The sequence below is a fragment of the Palaemon carinicauda genome, chromosome 37 (genome assembly GCF_036898095.1).
Source record: "Palaemon carinicauda isolate YSFRI2023 chromosome 37, ASM3689809v2, whole genome shotgun sequence".
Lineage (NCBI taxonomy): Eukaryota > Metazoa > Arthropoda > Malacostraca > Decapoda > Palaemonidae > Palaemon > Palaemon carinicauda.
Genome location: NC_090761.1, coordinates 24,464,086 through 24,489,249, shown reverse-complemented (window position 1 = coordinate 24,489,249; position 25,164 = coordinate 24,464,086). Strand labels below are relative to the sequence as shown.

General features: G+C 42.0%; 1 protein-coding gene across 3 annotated transcripts in view; it reads right to left on the bottom strand.

Annotated features, from left to right (window-relative positions):
- Positions 1 to 25,164, bottom strand: part of spartin — a 230,757-nt gene that overhangs the window by 91,039 nt on the left and 114,554 nt on the right. For all 3 annotated transcript variants that reach the window (XM_068360865.1, XM_068360864.1, XM_068360866.1), the window contains 2 exons: positions 17,667 to 17,743; positions 5,171 to 5,351 (listed from right to left, as the gene is read on the bottom strand). In XM_068360865.1, the coding sequence (XP_068216966.1) occupies positions 5,171 to 5,351; positions 17,667 to 17,743 (258 nt within the window). The remainder of the gene's footprint in view (positions 1 to 5,170; positions 5,352 to 17,666; positions 17,744 to 25,164) is intronic.

Here is a 25,164-nt window from a genome sequence, read left to right as displayed (position 1 = left end):
GACGTTCAAGTCCCCCTGGATGAATCTTGTCAACAGGGAGATGCCTCGATTTTTTGACCATATGAGGAGGTCCCTTGCAATCACGTACAGCGTGTGGGAGTGAGTGCCTCCTTGCTTGGAGATGTACGCCAAAGCTGTGGTGTTGTCTGAATTGACCTCTACCACTTTGTCTCGAAGAATGCTCTCGAAATTCATCAGGGCCAAGTGGACTGCTAATAGCTCCTTGCCGTTGATGTGCATGCTCTTCTGAACTGAGGTCCACAGACCCGAGCATTCCCGACCGTCCAGGGTCGCACCCCAACCCAAATCCGACGCGTCTGAGAACAACACGTGGTTTGGGTTCTTGACTGCTAGGGAAAGTCCCTCTCTCAGACTGATATTGCTGTCCCACCAGTTCAGGCAAGCTTTTACTGGTTCGGAGACCGGGATTGATACCGTCTCTAAAGTCTTGCCCTTGTTCCAGTGAGAGGCTAAATGGAACTGGAGAGGCCGAAGGTGCAGTCTCCCTAGCGAGACAAACTGCTCCAGGGATGATAGAGTCCCTACGAGACTCATCCAACTCCTTACTGAACAACGTTCTCTTTTCAGCATTAGTTGGACTTTGAGCAGGGCTTGTTCTATTCGGGTGGCAGACGGAAAAGCCCGAAAAACTAGACTGCGAATCTCCATCCCCAAATATAGAATAGTCTGGGATGGGATCAATTGGGACTTTTCTAAGTTGACCAAAAGTCCCAACTCCTTGGCCAGACCCAACGTCCAATGTAGGTCCTACAGACAGCGATGACTGGACGACGCTCTGAGAAGCCAGTCGTCCAAGTACAGGGAGGTTCGGATTCCCGTTAGATGAAGGAATTTTGCCACATTCCTCATGAGCCTCGTAAACACGAGAGGAGCAGGACTGAGGCCGAAGCAAAGTGCTCGAAACTGGTACACCACATTCCTGTAAACAAACCTCAGAAACGGTTGGGAATCCGGGTGTATAGGAATGTGGAAGTACGCATCTCGCAGGTCGAGAGAGACCATCCAGTCTCCCTCTCTGACCGCTGCTAAGACGGACTTCGTGGTCTCCATCGTGAATTTTGTTTTCGTAACAAAAACGTTGAGCGCACTGACGTCTAGCACTGGCCTCCAACCTCCTGTATGCTTTGGGACTAGGAAGAGACGGTTGTAACACCCCGGTGATTGAAGGTCCGAGACTTTCACCACCGCTCCCTTCTCTAGCAACATGGACACTTCTTGATCTAGGGCTTGTCTCTTTGACTCCTCTCGATACCTGGGAGAGAGGTCTATGGGAGTTGTTACTAGAGGAGGTTTGCGTACAAACAGTATTTTGTACCCCTCTTTGAGCAACAGAACAGACTCTTGGTCTGCACCCCTCTTCTCCCAGGCCTGCCAGAAGCTGTTCAATCTGGCCCCTACCGCTGTCTGAGGCCATGGGCAGTCAGACTCTGCCACGGGAGGACTTGGCTCCTCTCTTCTTACCTCTCTTTCCCTCGGCACGAGAGCCTCCCCTGCTGGGAGCTCTGGCACGAAAGGGCGGGATAAATCTAGACGCAGGAGTCTCGATTCTGGGTCTCACAACAAAGGAAGCAGAAGGAGCCCCCTTGCGAGCAGAGGACGCCATCAGGTCATGAGTGTCCTTCTGCACCAGCGAAGCAGCTATGTCCTTAATCAGCTGTTGTGGAAACAAGGCAGCCGATAAGGGAGCAAAGAGCAGTTCCGATCTCTGACAGGGAGTAACTCCTGCTGAAAGGAAAGAGCAAAGGGTTTCTCTTTTCTTCAAGACTCCCGACGTAAAGGTGGAGGCGAGCTCATTGGAGCCATCGCGGATGGCTTTGTCCATACAGGACATGATAAGTAAGGATACATCTTGGTCAGCAGACGAGATCTTCCTACTTAATGCTCCTAAAGACCAATCAAGAAAGTTAAAAACTTCAAAGGCCCTGTATACGCCTTTAAGCAGATGGTCAAGGTCCGAGGAGGACCAACAAATCTTCGAGTGTCTCATGGCCAGGCGACGGGGAGAGTCTACGAGGCTTGAGAAGTCACCCTGGGCAGAGCCAGGGACTCCCAAGCCGAGAACTTCTCCCGTGTCATACCAGACGCTCGATCTAGAAGCAAGCTTAAAAGGTGGGAAGGCAAAGGCCGTCTTCCCCAAACTCCTCCTGGTATCCAACCAGTCGCCTAGAAGACGTAAAGCCCTCTTAGAAGAGCGAGAAAGCACTAGCTTAGTAAAGGCAGGCTTGGTAGTAGCTAAGCCTAGAGCAAACTCAGACGGAGGCGAACGAGGAGCAATAGCAACAAAATGATCTGGAAAAAGATCCTTGAAAATCATCATGATCTTCTTAAAATCCATCGAAGGTTGAACAGCCTTAGGTTCTTCTACATCTGACAAAACGTCCAAAGGATTATCATTAGGATGAGGGTCAGCAACGTCCTCATCTGAAGGAACCTCGTCCGACAACTGATGAGTCTCAAGCAAGGGAGAGACCTGCCTTGGTGGCAATGCTTGACAAGCAGAGTCCACACGCACAGGAGCATCAGTAGCAGTCCAGGACGCTACGTCATGTAACTGCTTAACGGACTGACTAGCAACAACAACAGGAGCGGGAGGACGCTCGACGTCAACTCGAGCCTGACTTGACTGCCTAGATTGAGCAGTTAAAACAACTCTTGACTGCGGTGCTTGACGCTCAACGTCAAAACAAGTCAACTTAGCTGGTTGGCGAACGTCCTGAACGTCAACACGAGCATGCGGCAGCGGCTGAACGTCCACAAGCGGCTGAAAGTCAACACGGGACTGCATCGAGTGAGGCTCTACAAAACGTGACTGACGTGACTTTGTAACGTCAACGTCAACAGGACGAGCAAAGGCTCGTTTGGGTGGCTGACGGCCAGGATCTCGATCAGCTAAACGGCGAGGATCATTGTGAACCTGCTCAGCAGTATACTCCTCCATAAGAGAGGCTAGCTTATTCTGCATATCTTGCAGTACAACCCATTTAGGATCAACGGGAGTGGGTGCGGTTCGAGACGAGGGTAACGTCTGTGACTGCAAAACATTGCCTACACTAAGACTCTCGGAGCCTGTGTTACGCTTCTGTTTAGGCGGCGAGCAGTCTTCCGATGACTGCACAGGGTCAGAGCTGTCCCAATGGCTACAACCAGGACGCTGGACCTGTCCTGAAGGGACTGACTTCCGCTTTAAGGGTCTCGAAACCTTGCTCTACGGTTTCTTACGCGAGAAGCCTTCGGATGACGAGGAGAAAACCGCCTCGCTCGTCTTATGGTAGGGGCGGTCTTGACGAGACACGCCCGAAACCATAGAGGGAACGTCTGTTCGTTGGTTAAAGCCTCTCGAGCCCATAAGTCCTACGACATTACTTCTCCCTGGTGCATGGGAGCTTGCAAGAGGTCTCGGACTAGGTGAACGACAGGCACGAACAGACGAACCCTCGGTCGCAACACTGATAACACTTTGCGCACTAATCACTTTATCCCCACGATTTTCTAATGTGGCACTCTGACACTTTAACTCTTTTACATCCGCCATGAGTTGATTACGGTCCGTAGCTAACGATTCAACTCTCTCCCCAAAGCTTGAATGGCACGTAACATATCCCGCATTGATGGTTCATGAGTGCTAGTAGAGGGTTCAGGCACAACTACTACTGGGGAAGGATTAGGTTCAGGGGCATGGGAGGAGGAAAATTCTAATGATCTAGAGGAACTTCTCCTCACCCTATCTCTCTCTAGCTTACGAGAATACTTGTCAAACTCTAGCCAGTCGAATTCCGAAAGTACCATGCACTCATCACACCGATCTCCTAATTGACAGGTTTTACCCCGACAATTAGAACACACAGTATGTGGGTCGAGAGAGGCCTTCGGAAGACGTTTGTTACAATCCCTAGCATTACATTTACGAAATTTAGGAATTGGAGAAGGGTCAGCCATTTTGAAAAATCAAAGAAAGTCCAAAAAACAATCCAAAGTCATCAACAATTAAATCTATCCAAAAAAGAGTTCAAGAGTTTAAATTGAAGATAAAAACACCTGCACTGCGAAAGCTCAAAACCAAAAAGAAGTACTTCACCAAGACTGACTAAAAACTCCAGGTTAACAGCGAGTAATGGAATCAACGTGACGACAAGACCGACAGAGAAGAACTGGAGCTGTTTACAGGTATATGCGGTATCTGGCCGATAGTTGGCGCTGGTGGGCACACCCGCAACCTTCATAGCGATCGCTCGCGAGTTTTTGTGTTTTTCTGTCGAGCCGCCGGAGACGTCAGCTATTATATATTCACCGGCTCCGGCTAAGTTTAATATTTAAAATAAAATGATTAACTTATATCCTTCAGGGGGACCATGCCTGGAAAGAAGCAATACTGCTATTTTCATTTTACTTCCAGTATCTTGAGGACTACAAGTCTATGGAGAATTCTTCACTGGTTGTTACCAGTTGTCGCCAGAATCTACCCTTACTAAAGGACAAAGGCTTGTATTCGCACAGGAACAAGCTGCTATTTTTCATTTCAATTTCATGATCTTGAGGACAACAAGCCTATGAAGATCAGGTCCAACATTGAGGGTCAAATGTATTGGAAGTCTCGTCACTCTTGACCATTTCAGCAGCTTGAATGTCCAACCTCAACCTTCTTTACATTCTCTGAATTATTCATCTCAAATTCGATACTGCACTAAGCTAACTAGGATCAATCAAGACAGTAAAAGAAAGCATAAAAGGAGTAAGAAAAAGGTGATGACGTCAGCTAATTTACAGTAGCATGAGAAATTACATAAAATGGATGAAATATTGATGTAAATAACCTTTTGTTGACACCCACCCACAACAAGGGGGCTAAGTTTCTGGAGAGGAGGCATACAAGATTCAGGGAAATTATAATTCTAAAATTATGAATGACCAGAAAGAGAATGAGACTTTGTGTAACTAATTTTTTTTTTTCAAAATAGATAATCTTATTGATTTGCAAATAACTTCATACATTGTCAATTGGTGTTAAGGCAAACCAGGAGACACCAACATGTAAAACCATAGTTAAAAATTCATCGCTCTTCAAGTATTAAACATTTACATTAAGCACATACTAAGTGACATAAAAATTTAAGTTATTCATTCGCAATAAAACAATTTCCCAAACACTTACCAGGAAACAGAAACACAGACAAGAAGGATGGGTAAGAGGGGCTTGTGACTCTACCATCTGCATAAATGAAAAATATTTGGACCCCATTCTCAACTTGAAAGACCATTTCTCCATTCTGAGGTGATACTATTGGTGTAACTGTTGGTGATTCCATGATTTCAGTAAAGGCAGCTTCTTGGGCCTATAAAAGAGATTTAAGTTAGCATAAAATGTTATTTTGATAATAAAATAAATTTTTGAATATACTTACCCGGTGATTATAATAGCTGCAACTCTGTTGCTCGACAGAAAAACTCTACGTAAAAATTCGCCAGCGATCACTACACAGGTAGGGGGTGTACTCAACAGCGCCATCAGTCGTTCAGATACCCATTACTCATTGTAAACAAAGAACTCAATTTTCTCCTCGGTCCACTGTGTCTCTATTTATAATCACCGGGTAAGTATATTCAAAAATTTATTTTATTATCAAAATAAAATTTTTCAATATTTAACTTAGCCGGTGATTATAATAGCTGATTCACACCCAGGGGGGTGGGTAGAGACCAGCAAAATATGTTTACATCATATGAGCTAAGAATTTTTATTTCATTTTAGAAGTTATCAAAATAACTAAACAAAGTAAATAGGTACCTGGTAAGGAAGTCGACTTGAACAATTACTCTGCCTTTTTAAGTACGTCTTCCTTACGGAGCCTCACGATCCTCTTAGGATGCTGAGCGACCCCTAGGAGCTGAAGTATCAAGGGTTGCAACCCATACAACAGGACCTCATCAAAACCTCTAATCTAGGCGCTTCTCAAGAAATGACTTTGACCACCCGCCAAATCAACTAGGATGCGAAAGGCTTCTTAGCCTTCCGGACAACCCAAAAACAACAACAATAAAAACATTTCAAGAGAAAGATTAAAAAGGTTATGGAATTAGGGAATTGTAGTGGTTGAGCCCTCACCCACTACTGCACTCGTTGCTACGAATGGTCCCAGAGTGTAGCAGTTCTCGTAAAGAGACTGGACATTTTTAAGATAAAAAGACGCGAACACTGACTTGCTTTTCCAATAGGTTGCGTCGATTATACTTCGCAGAGATCTATTTTGTTTAAAGGCCACGGAAGTTGCGACAGCTCTAACTTCGTGTGTCCTTACCTTCAGCAAATCTTGGTCTTCCTCATTCAGATGGGAATGAGCTTCTCGTATTAACAGTCTGATAAACTAGGATAAAGCATTCTTTGACATAGGCAAAGATGGTTTCTTAACTGAACACCATAAAGCTTCAGACGGGCCTCTTAAAGGTTTAGTTCGTTTTAAATAGAACTTAAGAGCTCTTACAGGGTATAAGACTCTTTCTAGTTCATTTCCAACCATACGATAAGCTTGGAATATCGAACGATTTTGGCCAAGGTCGAGAAGGCAGCTCATTTTTGGCTAGAAAACCAAGTTGTAGAGAACATGTAGCCGTTTCAGATGAGAATCCGATGTTCTTGCTGAAGGCATGAATCTCACTGACTCTTTTAGCTGTGGCTAAGCATACCAGGAAAAGAGTCTTTAAGGTGAGATCTTTCAGGGAGGCTGATTGTAGCGGTTCGAACCTGTCTGACATAAGGAATCTTAGTACCACGTCTAAATTCCAACCAGGTGTAACCAAACGACGCTCCTTCGTGGTCTCAAAAGACTTAAGGAGGTCCTGTAGATCTTTATTGTTGGAAAGATCTAAGCCTCTGTGACGGAAGACTGATGCCAACATGCTTCTGTAACCCTTGATAGTGGGAGCTGAAAGAGATCGTTCTTTCCTCAGATATAAGAGGAAGTCAGCTATTTGAGTTACAGAGGTACTGGTCGAGGAAACGGATACTGACTTGCACCAGTTTCGGAAGATTTCCCACTTCGATTGGTAGACTCTAAGGGTGGATGTTCTCCTTGCTCTAGCAATCGCTCTGGCTGCCTCCTTCGAAAAGCCGCTAGCTCTCGAGAGTCTTTCGATAGTCTGAAGGCAGTCAGACGAAGAGCGTGGAGGCCTTGGTGTACCTTCTTTACGTGTGGCTGACGTAGAAGGTCCACCCTTAGGGGAAGTGTTCTGGGAACGTCTACTAGCCATCGAAGTACCTCGGTGAACCATTCTCTCGCGGGCCAGAGGGGAGCAACTAGCGTCAACCTTGTCCCTTCGTGAGAGGCGAACTTCTGCAGTACCTTGTTGACAATCTTGAACGGAGGGAATGCATATAGATCTAGATGTGACCAATCTAGGAGAAAGGTATCTATATGAACTGCTGCTGGGTCCGGGATTGGTGAGCAAAATATTGGGAGCCTCTTGGTCATCGAGGTTGCGAAGAGATCTACAGTATGGTTGGCTGGCCCCAGGTGGCCCAAAGTCTCTTGCATACATCCTTGTGGAGGGTCCATTCTGTTGGAATTATTTGTCCCTTCCGACTGAGACAATCTGCCATGACATTCAAGTTGCCTTGGATGACCCTCGTTACTAGTGATGTGTTTAGACCTTTTGACCAGGTGAGGAGATCCCTTGCGATCTCGTACAACGTCAGAGAGTAGGTCCCTCCTTGCTTGGAGATGTACGCCAAAGCCGTGGTGTTGTCCGAGTTCACCTCCACCACTTTGCTTTGAAGGAGAGACCTGAAGCTTTTCCAGGCCAGACGTACTGCCAGTAGCTCCTTGCAGTTGAAATGCATTGTCCTTTGACTCGAGTTCCATATCCCCGAGCATTCCCGACCGTCTAATGTCGCACCCCAGCCTACGTCCGATGCGTCCGAGAAGAGAACGTGGTTGGGAGTCTGAACAGCCAGGGGAAGACCCTCACTTAGGTTGATATTGTCCTTTCACCAAGTCAGACAAGACTTTATCTTTTCGGAAACCGGGATCGAGACCGCTTCTAGCGTCTTGTCCTTTTTCCAGTGAAAAGCTAGATGGTATTGAAGAGGACGGAGGTGTAGTCTTCCTAGTGACACAAATTGATCCACGGATGACAGTGTTCCTACCAGACTCATCCACAGCCTGACTGAGCAGCGTTCCTTCTTCAGCATCTTCTGGATGGATAGCAGGGCTGGGGGCTGATCGTCTTGTTCAGCAACGTCCTCATCAGAGGGTTCCTCATCCGAAACTGATGAGGAAACGGCAACGGAGTGGGCAACGTCTGGCTCGCTGAATCCGGTCGCACTGGTGGATGCGTGACGGAGCCGGACGCAAAATCATGGAACTGCTGCACAGTCTGTGAACTGTCAACAACCATGAGTGCGCGAGGAAGCACAGCGTCAACCCGAGACTGTCTAGACCGTCTGGGTTGTGCAGTCAACACCCTACCGGGTTGCTGAGGTTGACGCACTGCGTCAAAACAAGTCACCTCTGCTGATTGTTGAACGTCCTGAACGTCAAAAACCACCTCCGAGCGTTGCTTAATGTCAACGTGCGGCTGGCAACCCACACTGGGTCGCATCGGTGGAGGAACCACCTCAACTGGCAGACGCGAGTAGGTTACCTCAGCGTCAACAGGGCGCACAACCGACCGGTTGGAAGGCTGTTGGCCAGAAGGTACTTCTCCGCATTTAAGTCCTCTATCAAGGACGCAAGCTTGGACTGCATGTCTTGCAGCAAAGCCCATTTAGGGTCTACGGGAGCAGGTGTGGCAACAGACGGGGTTAGCGACTGAAGCGGAACCGTTTACCATCCCTGAAAGCCTTGTTATGCGTGACATAATAGTACAGCAAAACTTCAAAGGCTCGACAACAGCTGTGAAGTTGACCTGTAAACAACTTGGAGCGTCTCCTGGCTAGGCGCCAGGGAGAGTCTACCAGAATTGAGAAGTCTATCTGGGCAGAGGCATGAACTCCCAAGCCGAGAACTTCTCTCGTGTCATATCAGACTCTCGCTCTATAAACCAGTTTAAAAGAAGGGAAAGCAAAGGCTGTATCCCCCAAACTCCTCCTGGTGAAAAACCAGTCGCCTAGCCAACGTAACGCTCTCTAGGAGAGCGAGAGAGCACTAGCTTAAAAACAACGGCTTCGAAGTAGCTAGGCCTAGTGTAAGCTCTGACGTTTAGGCGAACGAGGAGCAGCAGTTACAAAAAGATCCGGACGAAGATCCTTAAAAAAATCATCATGATTTAATTAAAGTCCATAGGAGGCTAAGCAGCTTTAGGCTCCTCTCCATCTGACAGAGTCCTCAAGGGAATATCAGTAGGAGGGAGAACAGCAACTTCCTCATCTACAGGAACCTTGTCCGATAAAAGCTGAGCCTCTTACTGGTGCATTAGTAGCGGACCAGAACGCAACGTCATGTAACTGCTTGACAGTCTGTGAACTGTCAACAACTGAACTGTCAACCACAACAGGTGCGTGAGGACGCACAGCGTCCACTTGAGACTGCTTTGACTGCCTAGACTGAGCAGTCAAAACAACTCTAGAATGCGGAGGTTGACGCACAGCGTCAAAACAAGTCAACTCCGATTGTTAGTGAACGTCTTGAACGTCAACAGGAGCATCAGCCAGTGGCCTAACGTCCAAATGCGGCTGAAAGACCACACGAGACCGCATCGAGTGTGGTTCTAAACAACCTGACTGACGTGACTAAGCTACGCCAACGTCAACAGTAAGCACAAAGGAACGTTAGGTTGGCTGAAAGCCAGGATATCGATGAGATAAACGGCTAGACTCAACGGACTAATCGGCAGAATAGTCTTCCATAAGGGAGGCAAGCATATACTGCATGTTTTGCCATACAACCCCTTAAGGATCAACGGAAATGGTTGTGGTAATAGACGAGGGTAAGTCTGTGACCGCAACACTTTGCCTACAAAAAAAGACTCTCGGAGTCTGTGTTACGCTTTTGTTAGGCGGCGAGCAGTTATCCGATGACTGCATAGGGTCAGAGCTGTCCTAATGGCTGTAACCAGGATGCTGGACCTGTCCTGAAAGGACTGACTTTCGCTTAAGGGCTCCGAAACCTTGTGACAGGTTTCTTATGCGAAAAGCCTACGGATGGCGAGGAGAAACAACGTCTCTCTCGTCTTATGGTAGGGGAGATCTTGGTAAGATACACCCGATACCATAGAGGGAAAACGTCTGTTCGTTGGTCAAGGCCTCTCGAACCCATAAGTCGTTTGACATTACTTCTCCCCTGGGCTTGGGAGCTTGTAAGAGGTCCCGGACTAGGTGAACGACAGGCACGAACAGACGAACCCTCGGACGCAACACTGTAACACTTTGCGCCTCGGACGCAACACTGTAACACTTTGCGCCTCGGACGCAACACTGTAACACTTTGCGCATATCACTTTATCACTTCGATTTTCTGTTTTTGCACTTATTCTACCTGAAACACGCAATTCTACCCTTCATTAAAAGGTAGTAATTGCGAAATTAGTCGTATAATGCAAGCTCATAATACCAGCAAAAAACAGAAAACATATTTTAAGATAAAAAGAAAAATCAGTGGCTGGGAAAGAGACTAAACACTAGTTCATATAATTACGTTTTCAATCTCTCACCTCACATAGCCTGGGGACGAGAATAAAAACCTAAAAACGTTTTATCCTTCCTCCCCGTACAGCGACTAGGGACGTGAGTAACACGAGAACAACGTTACCCGCTTGAACGGAACGTTTTCTCTCCTCTCTCTCCCTCCGTCTCTATCTCTCTCTCTCTTTCTCTCTTGATTTCGCACCTAAGAGAAGAGCCCAATTATATATCGTCAAAAAAACATGTTATTTGACTAAAGGAAAAAACTGAAAGGTTTTTCAAATAAAAAGTTCCTTTAAATTAGAATTTAAAACATTTAAGCTAAGAAAGAATGAACAAAACGTCAGAATCGATTTACTCTTACTGCAAAGTGAAACCGTGATACACTCTCTCTCTATCGTAACGATAGAGCGCATGTTGAACGTCCTGAACGTCAACAACTGCGTAGCATAAAAAACTAAACGTTAGTTCATCTTTGAAAACAGTACGAAGACTATCAAAGAAATTCTTTCATAAAAAATTACATTTAAAAAGTTTTAAATCCTTAGCTCTTTAAAAGCTAAAGACGATATAAAGGGCTCAACGTTGATTAACTTCGGTTTCCAAGTTAGGACCGCCTACTCTCAGGAAAGTTCTATATAAACAAAGCATTAAAATTTATTTTTATATGTTTATAAAAAATGGAAAGTTAATCGAAGAGGCCTAATAAAGGCGGAGAGAGATAAAATATATATAGGAAAATCTATAACGTGATAAGATAATTACTAAAAGCCTAAACACACTTCCGTCTAAGGGAAGGGTCGGCCATTTAAAAGTGAAAGAAAGTCCATACTCTCTTTGTCACCATAATTAAATCTATCCAAAACGAGTTCAAGTTTTAAGATGAAGATAAAACACCTGCATAGCGAAAGCTCAAAACTAGAATAGTGTACTTCACCAAATAGTTGTGAAAACAAATCCAGTTAGCAACAGCGAATTAGTAGGTCTTGCCGGTAGCTCGACAGAGAGAAAATTGAGTTCTTTGTTTACAATGAGTAATGGGTATCTGAACGACAGATGGCGCTGTTGAGTACACCCCCTACCTGTGTAGCGATCGCTGGCGAATTTTTACGTAGAGTTTTTCTGTCGAGCAACAGAGTTGCAGCTATTATAATCACCGGCTAAGTTAAATATTGAAAAAAATAATTTAAGGCTAAAAGCAATATATCAATTATAAATATATTCTTGTGGACTGCAGAATTAAATTCCAGAACACACAAACAGTTAGTTTAAAGACCTTATGTGACCAGTCTCAAATGCTCCCATATCCATCTTTCATGCATCTTTCACTACCTATCTTCCCAAATTTTTCAATGTTACCTAGCTCTAACTATCACTATTTTTGAGCAACCTACATGAAATTAAAAATGTGACTCAGTAATATCAGTAAATTATCTTAAAAGGCATAAGCATGTTCTGCCTACTACTCTGACAGAAATATAAACAGAAACACTGATATCAAAACAAATGAAAGCTTCCAATAATTGATAATAAGAAGTACTTTGATTTTTAAATAATGACACGTGCATTCTAGATGGACCCTTCCTTTCTATAGATTTTAGGATAAAAATGCACATAATTTTATCCATAGACTAAAACTAAAATTGAAGATAAAGGATTATCTATTGTATGATTAAACAACAGTAAAACGTAGAAAACTCAAATAGAAATATACCTGAAGTTAGACGTTTTGAGAGAAATATTTCCTATCGACTGTCCTGAAGTTTGTAAAATTTATTTACTGTTGGTGAATACCAAATGACTTAAGAAAATAAATTTCTAACAATGAATGGAGTTTCTCTGTAGCCTATATGTTCTCATTAGAGGCGCTTAAAATAAATCATAACTTATTATTGTTAAGTGTTGGCTTTTATATCATTTAAATCTTAGGAGTAAAACTGAACCAAAAATAGTTAAATCATGAACTTATATTTAATTTAACACTAGTCAGATAATGGCTATAGGGTCGTGAGCATGGAGATGAATGGAAGGACGACAAAAGGGTCAAAATTCACACTAATTAGCAAGATATGCAAAACAGAAAAAAGCTAAGAGGAATTAGCAACTGAACACAAAAAGACCATTTCTCTGAAAAGGTTGATTTATTTTCATAGAATATTTTCAAATCTACATTTTTCAGGGAGATTTCAAACCATCCCCTTGTCAAGGAATATTTTCAACTCTATCCTCTTTACAGGGGACAATTTAAACTCAACCTGTTTCGTTGTAAGATTTAACGCAATTGTCTTTCAAGAGAAATTTTCAATGCTGCCTTTCACCAGAGAGATTTCCATTTCACCCTTTTTTGGAAGGGATATTTTGAGCTCTACTTTCTACCCTTTTTTTCATAGGATGCTTCCAACTCAGAACTTATGTGTAAAGAAGTTATAGAAAGCAGTAACCCCCATATATAAATGGGTAAATGCTGAAGACAAAGAAGAAGAGTTTATGGTCACCAAAATATATAGCAAAACTGGTAAACAAATATATCAAATTATCTTAAATAGTTAATGAATAAAAAATTAATATATTGTATATACTATAAAACATATATACAGACACTTAAGCGTCTAATATTGGGGCTAATTGGTCCAGCTATCGCCAAAAACCCAACCTCCAATTTACTCATCATTTATCCCATTTTCACCTCTTTAACAAAATCACTTTAATTACAAACAAACAAAAGGACCGTATATATTCACATATTTTACGTTTTACGTTTGTTACGAGTTTCTGGGGTTCTGAAAGGTTTGTTCACATGTTTCTTCTTCGTCGTCTCCCATGGCAAAAATAGTCTCAAGTTCATATTTTTATTTCTAATTAGGATGGACTTCAGAAATAAATATCACAGCTAATGTATTGAAGAATTAAACTCATTATGATTATGTAAAGGGTTTAACAGAGGGGGGGAGGAATATTGTAGTTTACTTTTTATACAAAAAAAAAGAACAATATAAAGAGGCAAGGGGTAGAAAATAAGTTTCTCTAGGAGAACAACCTTGTAGCATTAGTGCTCCTAAGTACATATCAATATTCGTAAACCACAAAGAAAATTATTTAGAAATGATAATAATAATAATAATAATAATAATAATAATAATTATAACAACAATAATAATAATAATAATAATAATAATAATAATAATTAATAATAATAATAAATCTTTTTAGGAGTTTTCAAGACTAATTTTATAGCTAAATTCAAAGGGACCGCATCATATACAATATATAAAACTAGCATATGCACTCTGGGACTAGGCTACATCGTTGTTCAAACTGTACATCCATTTGCTGGGGTAAAAATTATAGCTATATTTGAAATAAACTGGATTTTGATTTAAATTGTGTTTCACTTAACTGTATCCAATAATAATGGATGTAAGATTCACATTTTAGTATCGTATTTATAAATAAAAACATAGCGAATTAAATTCTTTTCCATTGTTTAATTTATAAGTCAATCGACACTCATTTATGCTTTCCAAATCAGTTGAATAAGCCAAACTACCAAAGGATATTACATATTTCGTAAAAGAACCAATTATTACTTGATCTATCTTTTCCGAATTAGCATACTAATTTCAAAACTTTTATTCGATTATACTTTCAAGTTGAATCGCATATAGAAGCTAACCGGAGTTTCATTTATGTTGACGATGCACGATAATTTATAGTTTTTACCTCTGTGGTGCTCGATTATAAAGCTTATAAAATTATTCATATCATATTTCAACAAAACTATATTCTCGGTTTTCAGACACTTTGTAATGTTCTTTTAAACTTGGCATTTACATTTATTTATGTGATTTGCACATTCATATGTTCCCACTAAATTTCCTTTCGTTTCCTCCAGTTTTGGACATAGCTTTCCCCAATTCCAAAAAAAAATAGCGGCTATGAATATTGTTTACTACTTACTACTTATTAGTTTATATTTAGCAGTATATTTTCTTGAGGATCTCTTCTCCATAGTGAATAAGGGCATAATGTAAAAATGTCAGTCTTATGCTACATTACTTACTATCGTAAGATGATTCAAATGCAAGCAAAACAACTGTTTTTTGTTTGGCTGTTATTGTGGCTGTATGTGTTTATGCAATGGTTATACTGTAATGTTACTAACGAATCTACTCACTGATGAGCTTGCAATATTTGAATTTCTCAACCAATCAGGGTGCGCTAAGGCAGAATGCGCTACAGCAAAAGGTTAAGTGTGTGTGTGTTTGTGTTTATATATTTTCCTACCTTGTCAATCCATCGTCTTCCTTCCTCTACTTCTACAATTTCTAGGGACCCATTCAGTTATTCTTTATGTTCATCTATTGTCTGTCATTCTCATTACATGTCCTGCCTATGTTCATTTCTTATTCTTACATGTTGTTAGAATATCCTGTACTTAAGTTTTCTCTTGAATCCATATTGCTCTTATCTTCATCATTATTCTTTCCACACTCATTGAGTAATAACTAGCTTATGTTCTAAGGCATATTGAATAAGGCTTTTTATAGTTTATATATGAATTACCTGTTTTGATGATGTTACTGTTTTTAAAATATTTTTGGGGGGAATTGTTCATTATTTCTTATATCGTTTATGTATTTTCCTATTTCCTTTCCTCACTGGGCTATTTTTCCATGTTGGAGCCCTTGGGCTTATAGCATCTTGCTTTTCCAACTAGGGTTGTAGCTTAGCTAGTAATAATAATAATAATAATAATAATAATAATAATAATAATAATAATAATAATAGTATGGCTCCAAGTTTCTGTTGCCTAAGTTATTACTGGTTGAACTTTCGGATTAAATGCTTTCCTTTATAGAGAAAGTGGCCTTTTACAATTCAATGATCTTATTTTGTTTACCAAATGCTCTCCATACCATGCTTATCCTTCGTTTAAATTTGGTCTCATGTCCTGGGGAACCCCTTAGTGTATATCTGAAGTATATATATTCATTAACAATCTGCAGAGATTTATCCATAACTCATACTTGTTGTCTAAGCATTTTTATTGAACATTATCTGAGTTATACTCATTAATTTCCAGTGCTACATTTCTGCTTTCTCTATTCAACTCTTCTATCAACTTTTGCAATTCCTTCCATACTCATTAAATAGAAATATGTCATCAGCAAATCTTAAGTTGTTAAAGCATTCCCCATTAATATTAATATTTTCCCAATCTAAATTTAAAAAATTCTTTTAAGTATACAGTGAATAATTATAAGAGATGGGTTCTCCCTGTCTAATTCCTTTCTCAATCAGAATTTTCTCACTATCTTTGGCTTATTGCTTCCCTCATCATATCAAGTGTGAGCTAACTACTACTACTACTACTACTACTACTACTACTACTACTACTACTACTACTACTACTACTATCATCATCATCATCATTATTATTATCATTATTAATATTATTAGTAGTAGTAGTAGTTGGAAAAGCATGATGCTATAAACGCAATGGCTCTAACAGGGAAAAATAGGTTCGTGTGGAAAGGAAACACGGAAATACTGAATAAACTACAAGAAAAGTAATGTAAAATTAAAATAAAATATTACTATTTTTTTCAATTAATTTTTTAATATATTTTCAATGCTAGTAATTTTTCTCATGTTTGCTCTTATGGATCTCCCATACTGTAATTCACCCTAAACTAATATTTCAACTCTTAAAAATTAATCTTTTTCCTCCTTAGCAAATTACTATATTTTTGTTGATTATACCGATTGCAACTAATTCATTTGAAAAATTAGTCAAAGAGTTTAGTCACACAAGTTGATATATTCTATTCTAGAGATTTATCTTTGGAAATACCACTCTGAAATTAATGCTTTGATGAATTTTCTTTTAGTTTATCAATCTGAAATTAATGCTTTGGTAAAATTTCTTTTAGTTTATCAATCTGAAATTAATGTTTTGGTAAAATTTCTTTTCGTTTATCAATCTGAAATTAATGCTTTGATGAATTTTCTTTTAGTTTATCAATCTCAAATTAATGCTTTGGTAAAATTTCTTTTCGTTTATCAATCTGAAATTAATGCTTTGGTAAAATTTCTTTTCGTTTATCAATCTGAAATTAATGCTTTGGTAATTTTTTTGAGTTTATCACTGAAATTAATGCTTTGATAAGTTTTCTTTTAGTTTATCACTCTGAAACTAATGCTTTGATATATTTTCTTTTCATTTATCAATCTGAAATTAATGCTTTGGTAAAATTTCTTTTAGTTTATCACTCTGAAATTAATGCTTTGGTAAAATTTCTTTTAGTTTATCACTCTGAAATTAATGCTTTGGTAAATTTTCTTTTAGTTTATCAATCTGAAATTAATGCTATGGTAAATTTTCTTTTAGTTTATCAATCTGAAATTAATGCTTTGGTAAAGTTTCTTTTAGTTTATCACTGAAATTAATGCTTTGCTATATTTTCTTTTAGTTTATCAATCTGAAATTAATGCTTTGGTAAATTTTCTTTTAGTTTATCACTCTGAAATTAATGCTTTGATATATTTTCTTTTAGTTTATCACTCTGAAATTAATGCTTTGATATACAGTAATTTCTTTTTGTTTATCAATCTGAAATTAATGCTTTGGTAAATTTTCTTTTAGTTTATCACTCTGAAATTAATGCTTTGATATATTTTCTTTTCATTTATCACTCTGAAATTAATGCTTTGATATATTTTCTTTTAGTTTATCAATCTGAAATTAATGCCTTGGTAAATTTTCTTTTAGTTTATGACTCTGAAATTAATGCTTTGATATATTTTCTTTTAGTTTATCACTCTGAAATTAATGCTTTGATATACAGTAATTTCTTTTTGTTTATCAATCTGAAATTAATGCTTTGGTAAATTTTCTTTTAGTTTATCACTCTGAAATTAATGCTTTGTTATATTTTCTTTTCATTTATCACTCTGAAATTAATGCTTTGATAAGTTTTCTTTTAGTTTATATTACCCACTTTTATATCAAAAGATCTGCAATAAAACTAACCTGAGGGTTAAGAGCACTAAGGCGAGGATATGAGGTTGAAGTATTCCTTCCAGAGGCATCACCACTGGTACCCGGGTCTGTTAAAAAGATGGAAAATTATTAGAAATAGATAAAAAATGGTTATAATAGATAGAAAACCATTATAAATAGATAGAAAGTGGTTAAAATTGATAGAAAACTTGAAAATATGGAAAATTGTTAAAAATAGATAAAAAATGGTTAAAAATAGAGTGAAAAACAATACATTTTAAAATCAATTGTATCTTTTCTAGTTATACAAACCTAAATCTCTTAATATAAGAGATGTCATCGAGCTCCAGCAAGAGCAGACATTGATTTCCTTATGAGGTAGTTAGTTAATGGAAGGTGGTGTGGGGGAGATAGCCCAGTGAGGAAAGGAAACAAGGACAAATAAAATATTTTAGGAACAGTAACAATATTAAAATAAATATTTCCAGTATAAACTATAAAAACTTTAACAAAACAAGAGGAAGAGAAATAAGATAAAATAGTGTGCTCAAGTGTAACTCAAGACAGTGGAAGACCACAGTACAGAGGCTATCGCACTATCCAATACTAGAGAACAATGGTTTGATTTTGGAGTGTCCTTCTCCTAGGAGGGCTGCTTACCATAACTAAAGAGTCTCTTCTACCCTCACCAAGAGGAAAGTGGCCGCTGAACAATAACAATAACAATGGGTTCATAGTTAACCCTTTGAGCAAAGAAGAATTGTCACCAAATCTACCTTAGACAAGATGCTTTCTGTCCCGTGAGGGTCTGGCGCAGGTGCACAGTCTTGAGCATCCATCATAAGACCAAGCATAAAAGTATGCAAGGACTTGTTGGTATCCTACCACACATAGTTTGATTCCAGCTCTGACCAAGCTGTGGAATGATCTTCTTAATCAGGTAGTTGAATTGGTGGAACTTCAAAAGCTCAAACTTGCAGCAAATGTTTTTATGATAAACAGATTGACATAAGTTTCTCTACATAGTTTATATATGACAGATTTATTTTAATGTTGTTACTGTTTTTAAAATTTTTCATTAAGTGTTAATTATTTCTCATATCTTTTATTTATTTCTTTATTTCCTTTCCCCACTTGGCTATTTTCCCCTATTGGAGCCCTTGGCCTTATAGCATCCTGCTTTTCCAACCAGAGTTGTGGCTTAGCTAGTAATAATAATAATAATAATAATAATAATAATAATAATAATAATAATAATAAAAATAATAATAATAATAATAATATAGTGAGAGGTGAAGGTTGTCTGGCATTTACAGATTTCTGCCTTCTATACCTGGTAGAGGGAAAGGTGTCTGGTTTCAATTCCAGTTTCATCAGAATAGATGTTCACCACAATAGATGTTCACTGTGGTGCCAAACTACAGTGTGATGGTGCCGAGTGAGGGTTGTGAACTCAAAGGCAGGATGCAATCAACTGAGTTGTTTATTAAGGAACACTCTTCTTTATATACAAAACCTCAAGGCAACAGGACATAACCTGTTCGAGAGACAGACAATGTTACAGAGCAAAACGGAGACATGATCATTCAGGTTCTTTTTAGTGCGAGGGAAGAGCGCAGATACAAGCATAATATATACAAAATAATTATGTACAATTGTGTGACACACGGTTGGTACATGGTTCTCCCCCTAAAAATGACATACTGTACATGTTAAATAGGCCGCCCTGATCTAGAGAGGCGAACTGTAGGCGGGTCATCTGGCAGAAGATAAGCAGGTTTTAGACGATCAATGGAGACCCAGTCTTCTTTGCCCCGAATGTTTAGTAGGAATGCTTTCGGACTGCGTCGGATCACAAGGAAAGGGCCCGTGTAAGGGGGCGTTAGTGGTGGCATGCTAGTGTCGTTGCGCAGGAAGACGTGCGTTGCAGAGTGCAAGTCCGTTGGTATGTGATGCTTCGCTGGGGGATTGTAAGTCTGGCGTCACGTATGCGCAGGAGATTGTCGGAGGAGGTTGTAGAAGGAAAAAATTCAGCAGGGACGACCAACGGGTCGCCATACACCATTTCAGCTGCCGAGACGTCGAGGGCGTCTTTAGGAGTGGTCCTTAGTCCCAGGAGGACCCAGGGAAGCTGAGTAAACCAGTTGCAATCCTTGCAGCGGGACATCAAAGCTGCTTTGAGGGTGCGATGAAAACGTTCAACCATACCATTGGCAGCGGGGTTGTAGGCCGTTGTCTGATGTAGGGTGATGCCCAGGAGATTCGCTAATGACATCCACAATTGAGAGGTGAAATTGGTTCCCCTGTCAGAAGTAATATGCTTAGGGATACCGAATCTTGAAATCCATCCAGAGAGTAAGGCCGATGTACATGAGGCGGACGTTGCAGTTTCCATGGGAATGGCTTCAGGCCAACGAGTGGAGCGGTCAATGACGGTAAACAGGTAACGATGTCCTTGTGATGTGGGTAGGGGGCCTACAACGTCGACGTGAATGTGTGCGAAACGACGCTGAGGTTGAGGAAAGGTGCCCACTCCTGAATCCGTGTGTCAATGTACTTTGGAAGTTTAGCAAGAAGTACAGGCGCAGACCCAATCCTTAGCATCCTTAGAAATGCCGTGCCAAATGAACTTTGCCTTCAGCAGCTGTGCAGTAGAACGGCTCGAGGGATGTGAAAGGCCGTGAATGAAATCAAACACCTGTCGGCGCATGGGAGCAGGAATCCAAGGTCGCGGTCTACCAGTACTGACGTCACAGAGGAGGGTGGTGTTGGAGTCTTCGAGGGGAAAATCTTCCCAACGGAGGGACGTGCAGGATACTCTGGATCCTGTCGTTGGGCTTCAGCCAGGGCGTTGTAATCCAATCCCAGTTGAACGGCAGCCAACGTGTTTCTAGACAGGGCATCGGCAACGGGATTCATTTTCCCAGGGACGTATTGGAGGGTGCAATTGTATTCAGCCACGGCAGAGAGATGTCGGCGTTGACGGGCGGACCAGGCGTCAGACTGTCGAGTGAAGGCGTGCACCAGAGGCATGTGGTCTGTGCGAATGACGAAGGGCGTACCTTCTAAGAAATGGCGAAAGTGACGGACAGCCAAGTGCACTGCCAGCAATTCTCGATCGAAGGTAGAATAACCCGATTCTGCCTTGGACAGTTTTCTGCTGAAGAAGGCCAATGGGCGGGGCGAGCCTTTGACCACCTGCTCGAGTACTGCACCAATAGCGACGTCGCTGGCATCGGTGGGGAGAAGGAGAGGGGCGTGTGGGATAGGAAAAGTGAGAGCCGCAGCAGTTGATAGGGCCTTCTTTGCATTGCAGAAGGCTGCTTCTTGAAGGGGACCCCACTTCAGGTCCTTTGGCTTGCCCTTGAGGGAGGTGTAGAGAGGAGCAAGAGTGGCGGCAATGGCTGGCAGAAAACGGTGATAATAGTTGATCATGCCCAAGAATTCCTGCAGAGCTTTGACGGTCGAGGGCGCGGGGAAGTTCTGAATGGCTGCTACCTTCTCAGGGAGGGGATGGACTCCTTCAGGAGTGATACGGTGCCCTAAGAACGACACTTCATTGGCGCCAAAGGTACACTTATCGTACCGGACTACAAGGCCGTTTTGTTGCAGGCAGTCGAGCACAATGCGCAGGTGACGGAGGTGTTCCTCTTTTGAGGAGGAGAACACAAGTATGTCGTCCACATAACATACACAGAAAGGGAGGTCCCATAAAATGCCATCCATGAGACGTTGAAACGTTGCCCCAGCAATACGAAGGCCAAAACAGGAGTAATTGAAGGTGTATGTACCAAACGGAGTGGTGATGGCAGTCTTGGGGATGTCTTCTGGGTTCATAGGCATCTGATAATACCCCTTCAGGAGGTCGAGCGTAGAGAAAACCTTTGCTTTGTGCAGGTAGGAGGTCACGTCGGCAATGTTTTGGAGGGGGTAGTGATCCGGTTCTGTTTGCATGTTCAGGCGCCTGTAATCCCCGCACGGACGGAGGGAGCCGTCTTTCTTCAGAACGATGTGTAAGGATGACGACCATGGGCTGGAGGCCTTTTGGCAAAGGCCCATTTCCTCCATTTCGGCGAACGTCTGTTTGGCGGCTGCCAATCGTTCCGGTGCCAGACGTCTGAATTATGCAAAGACTGGGGGTCCCGTCGTCTTGATATGGTGATGAATACCGTGCTTGGCAGGAACCGTGGGCGTTTGGCGAAGTTCTGGACGGAAAACTTCTGGGTAAGACGTGAGGAGGTGGGCGTAGGCATCCGTGAGTGCGCTGATGTGGAGAGCGAGGTTAGAGGGGGCGGGTTGAAGAGGTGTCGACAAGTACGAGTCTGCGTTGACCAATCGTCGGTGGGCGACATCGACCAGAAGGTGGAAATGAGAGAGGAAATCCGCACCGAGGATTGGCATTGTGACGTCAGCAACGAGAAACTTCCAATTGAATTTACCATTTCCGAACGATAATGTGAGGTTCTCGTAACCGTAGGTGGGTATGGCAGATCCGTTGGCAGCTACCAAGCGGACGTCGACAGATGTAGACAGACTACGTCGTGCCTTGAAGAGTTTCCTTGGCAAAAGAGAACGACAAGCACCCGTGTCTACCAAAAATCGCATGCCCGTTCCTGCATCCTGTAAAAAGAAAAGATTAGAAACATGGGAGGCCACCGCCACAAGCGATGGCCTACTTACACGTTTTTTGGCCACTGACAATCCTTGGTACATTTTTTCGCGGTTGCCCCGAATCTGAAGTGGTAGTAGCAAAACTGCGGTGGATGGGAGGTAGTAAGTGGCTGTAGAAGTCGTTCGTTGGGGCGCGAGTGATTGATGGTTGGTGGGCGGCTTTGTCGCCGCTTCGGCATGTCACGGGGTAGGCGTGTATGTCCTACGGCATTCATGTCAGCTTCGGTTGACGTTGAATAGGCATCCTCGTCGTCAGGGGTGGAGGCGTTGATGGAGGTCTTGAAGTGGCTGTCCATAAGGGCGTCGGCTTTGGTCATCAAGTCCTTTATGGGTAAACTATCGACAACGGGTATGGCAGCGTGTACAGGTTCGGGTAAACGAGGGCACGAAGTAGGTTCACCTCACGAGGAGAGCCGTCTGCAGCAGGTTGAAGGCGAGCGATACTGGTCATTTCCCTGAGGGCAAGCGAAGCCCTTTGGTACCCCAACGGTTGTTGCGAGAGCTGAAAAAGCTTTGCTATACGGGCGGCTGGCGACGGCGAGTACTGCTGCAGAAGGTATGTTTTGAGGGCGTCATACGCTATTGGGGTGTCTCCTTGTTCACAAAGCCAGTCGGATATTTCTGGGAAGGTGTCCTCTGGTATCGCCGCGAGAACATAATCCGCTTTGGTGGTTGAGCGAGTCACGCCCCTGATACGGAACTGGATTTCTGCGCGCTGAAACCAAGCAAACGCCTCTCCGCTGGCGAACGGTGAAAGTTTCAATGGGGCGGCCGCAGCGCCAACTGCTGTAGTAGAGTCCGTCATAGTAGCAACGATGGAGGGGCGAGGGAGGTGGGGGTGGAAGGCAGTGGAGCGAGTCGACTTCTGGGGTCACCAATGTGACGGTGCCGAGTGAGGGTTGTGAACTCAAAGGCAGGATGCAATCAACTGAGTTGTTTATTAAGGAACACTCTTCTTTATATACAAAACCTCAAGGCAACAGGACATAACCTGTTCGAGAGACAATGTTACAGAGCAAAACGGAGACATGATCATTCAGGTTCTTTTTAGTGCGAGGGAAGAGCGCAGATACAAGCATAATATATACAAAATAATTATGTACAATTGTGTGACACACGGTTGGTACAACAGCAATGGACTCCCCAGTAAACAGCTTAAACTCACAGTCCTGGTCTGGGATCGATCTGCTGCCATGCGAATGCTGGGCTAACACATTACCACTACACTAGCGAATAAGTTTTCCCTGATGGCTACTCTTACTTAGGGTCAGTCAAAGCGTCATGTTTGCATAATCATCTCGCAAAACCAATATGACATGGAATTCTTGACAACTCGTTCCTCCTGCCAGCACTAAAAGTCTCTCTTACTCAAGCCTGGGTCAGCAAGTCATCTTCAGATATCACCGTAACGCCCTCATAGGATGCAAAAGTATCACATCTCAGTTCCCTTTAAACACAACTTTGGGAAGGGATAGAGATGGTCTTAAACTTTAAGTCATGGAATAACAGATTTTGTGTATGCAACCAATTCCGGCACACAACTGAAGATCTCCTAACATTCCTCATGTTTAACTACATATGAAATGCTTTGCAGCTCGCCTAATCTTTTCCCCGATGGTAAGGCTAGTTAAAGTCTCAGAGGTCAGATCTCTATCCAACAACCTTCCTACCATCTCATACAAGGAATGCATTACAGTATAGACCTGAGGACAAGGGTTATGTCCCACTCTGGGGACCTGAGGTACCTGAATGAACAAGACTGCTTGAAACTTCTCAAAAGCACAGAAAACGTCTATGAGAATGAAAGGTCTAAATCCCACAGATTTAACACTTTGCTAAAGACTGAGAGGTAGCCTTTCACCACGAAGGAAATGAGGAGCTTCTTTCCGCAAAGGTAGATGAGGAAGTTCGCAATCAGCTAACAACATGTGCCCACCAGAGAAGGGCCCCTTGTATACCACTAATTGCAGAAGATGGATACCTTTCACTGAAACACAGCCACAGAAGACTGTCATAGATATCCACACACCTGTGCAGTGCCTATAGAAAAGTCTTTTGCTTGAAGATTCTCAATACTTTCCACAAATGAAGTGCTTGCCCCTTCCTGAAGTGTGGTACCTCTGAAGACTCAGCTGATAGAGAATATTGGATCATGGGGACTGTTCTCTCAGGACCTTAACTAGATGAGCCAGCAGAATAGTTACAGATGGCTTCCAATCATTGGAGCCATGACGTATGTCGACTGTTGTTTCTAGAGCTTTCAAACATGTGGCCCCAAGACTATGTAAAAAGTTGTAACAAGTTCCCACTAGACATTCAAAAGAAAATATATTAATGCTTTCAAGAAGAAACGTAAGACTTTCTTGTTTTCCAAGTGTTTCAATTAAGTGGATTTGACAATTAACAGGGAATACGCTGTGATACTCTAACTACCTAAGAATGTCAACAGATCTTGTAGATCACTTAGAGCAAAAGGTTCCCCTGTGGGACAGGACCATGAAAGCAGGTAAAATAAAGAAGTAATTCAGCGTGAGGCTACCTGGGAGGCACCAGGGTCATCCTGAGACACGACATGATCAATACTTGGTTGATCAGTCAATGATTAATTCTGAGGGAAGGAAAGGTGTAGAATCCAGATCATCATCCCATGAGTTGAAATACATCATGGAATAGTAGCCATGGATCTGAAAAGGATGAGCAGAACACCAGAACCTCCTATATAGCCATTTGGCGAACAGGTTGATCACCAGTAAACCACAGAGGGCAAGAAGAGGCTTTTTCCCAAGCAATGATGTAGAGACTACTATGCTCCTACAAACTGCTCATACAGTCATCATTATTATCATTACTAGCCAAG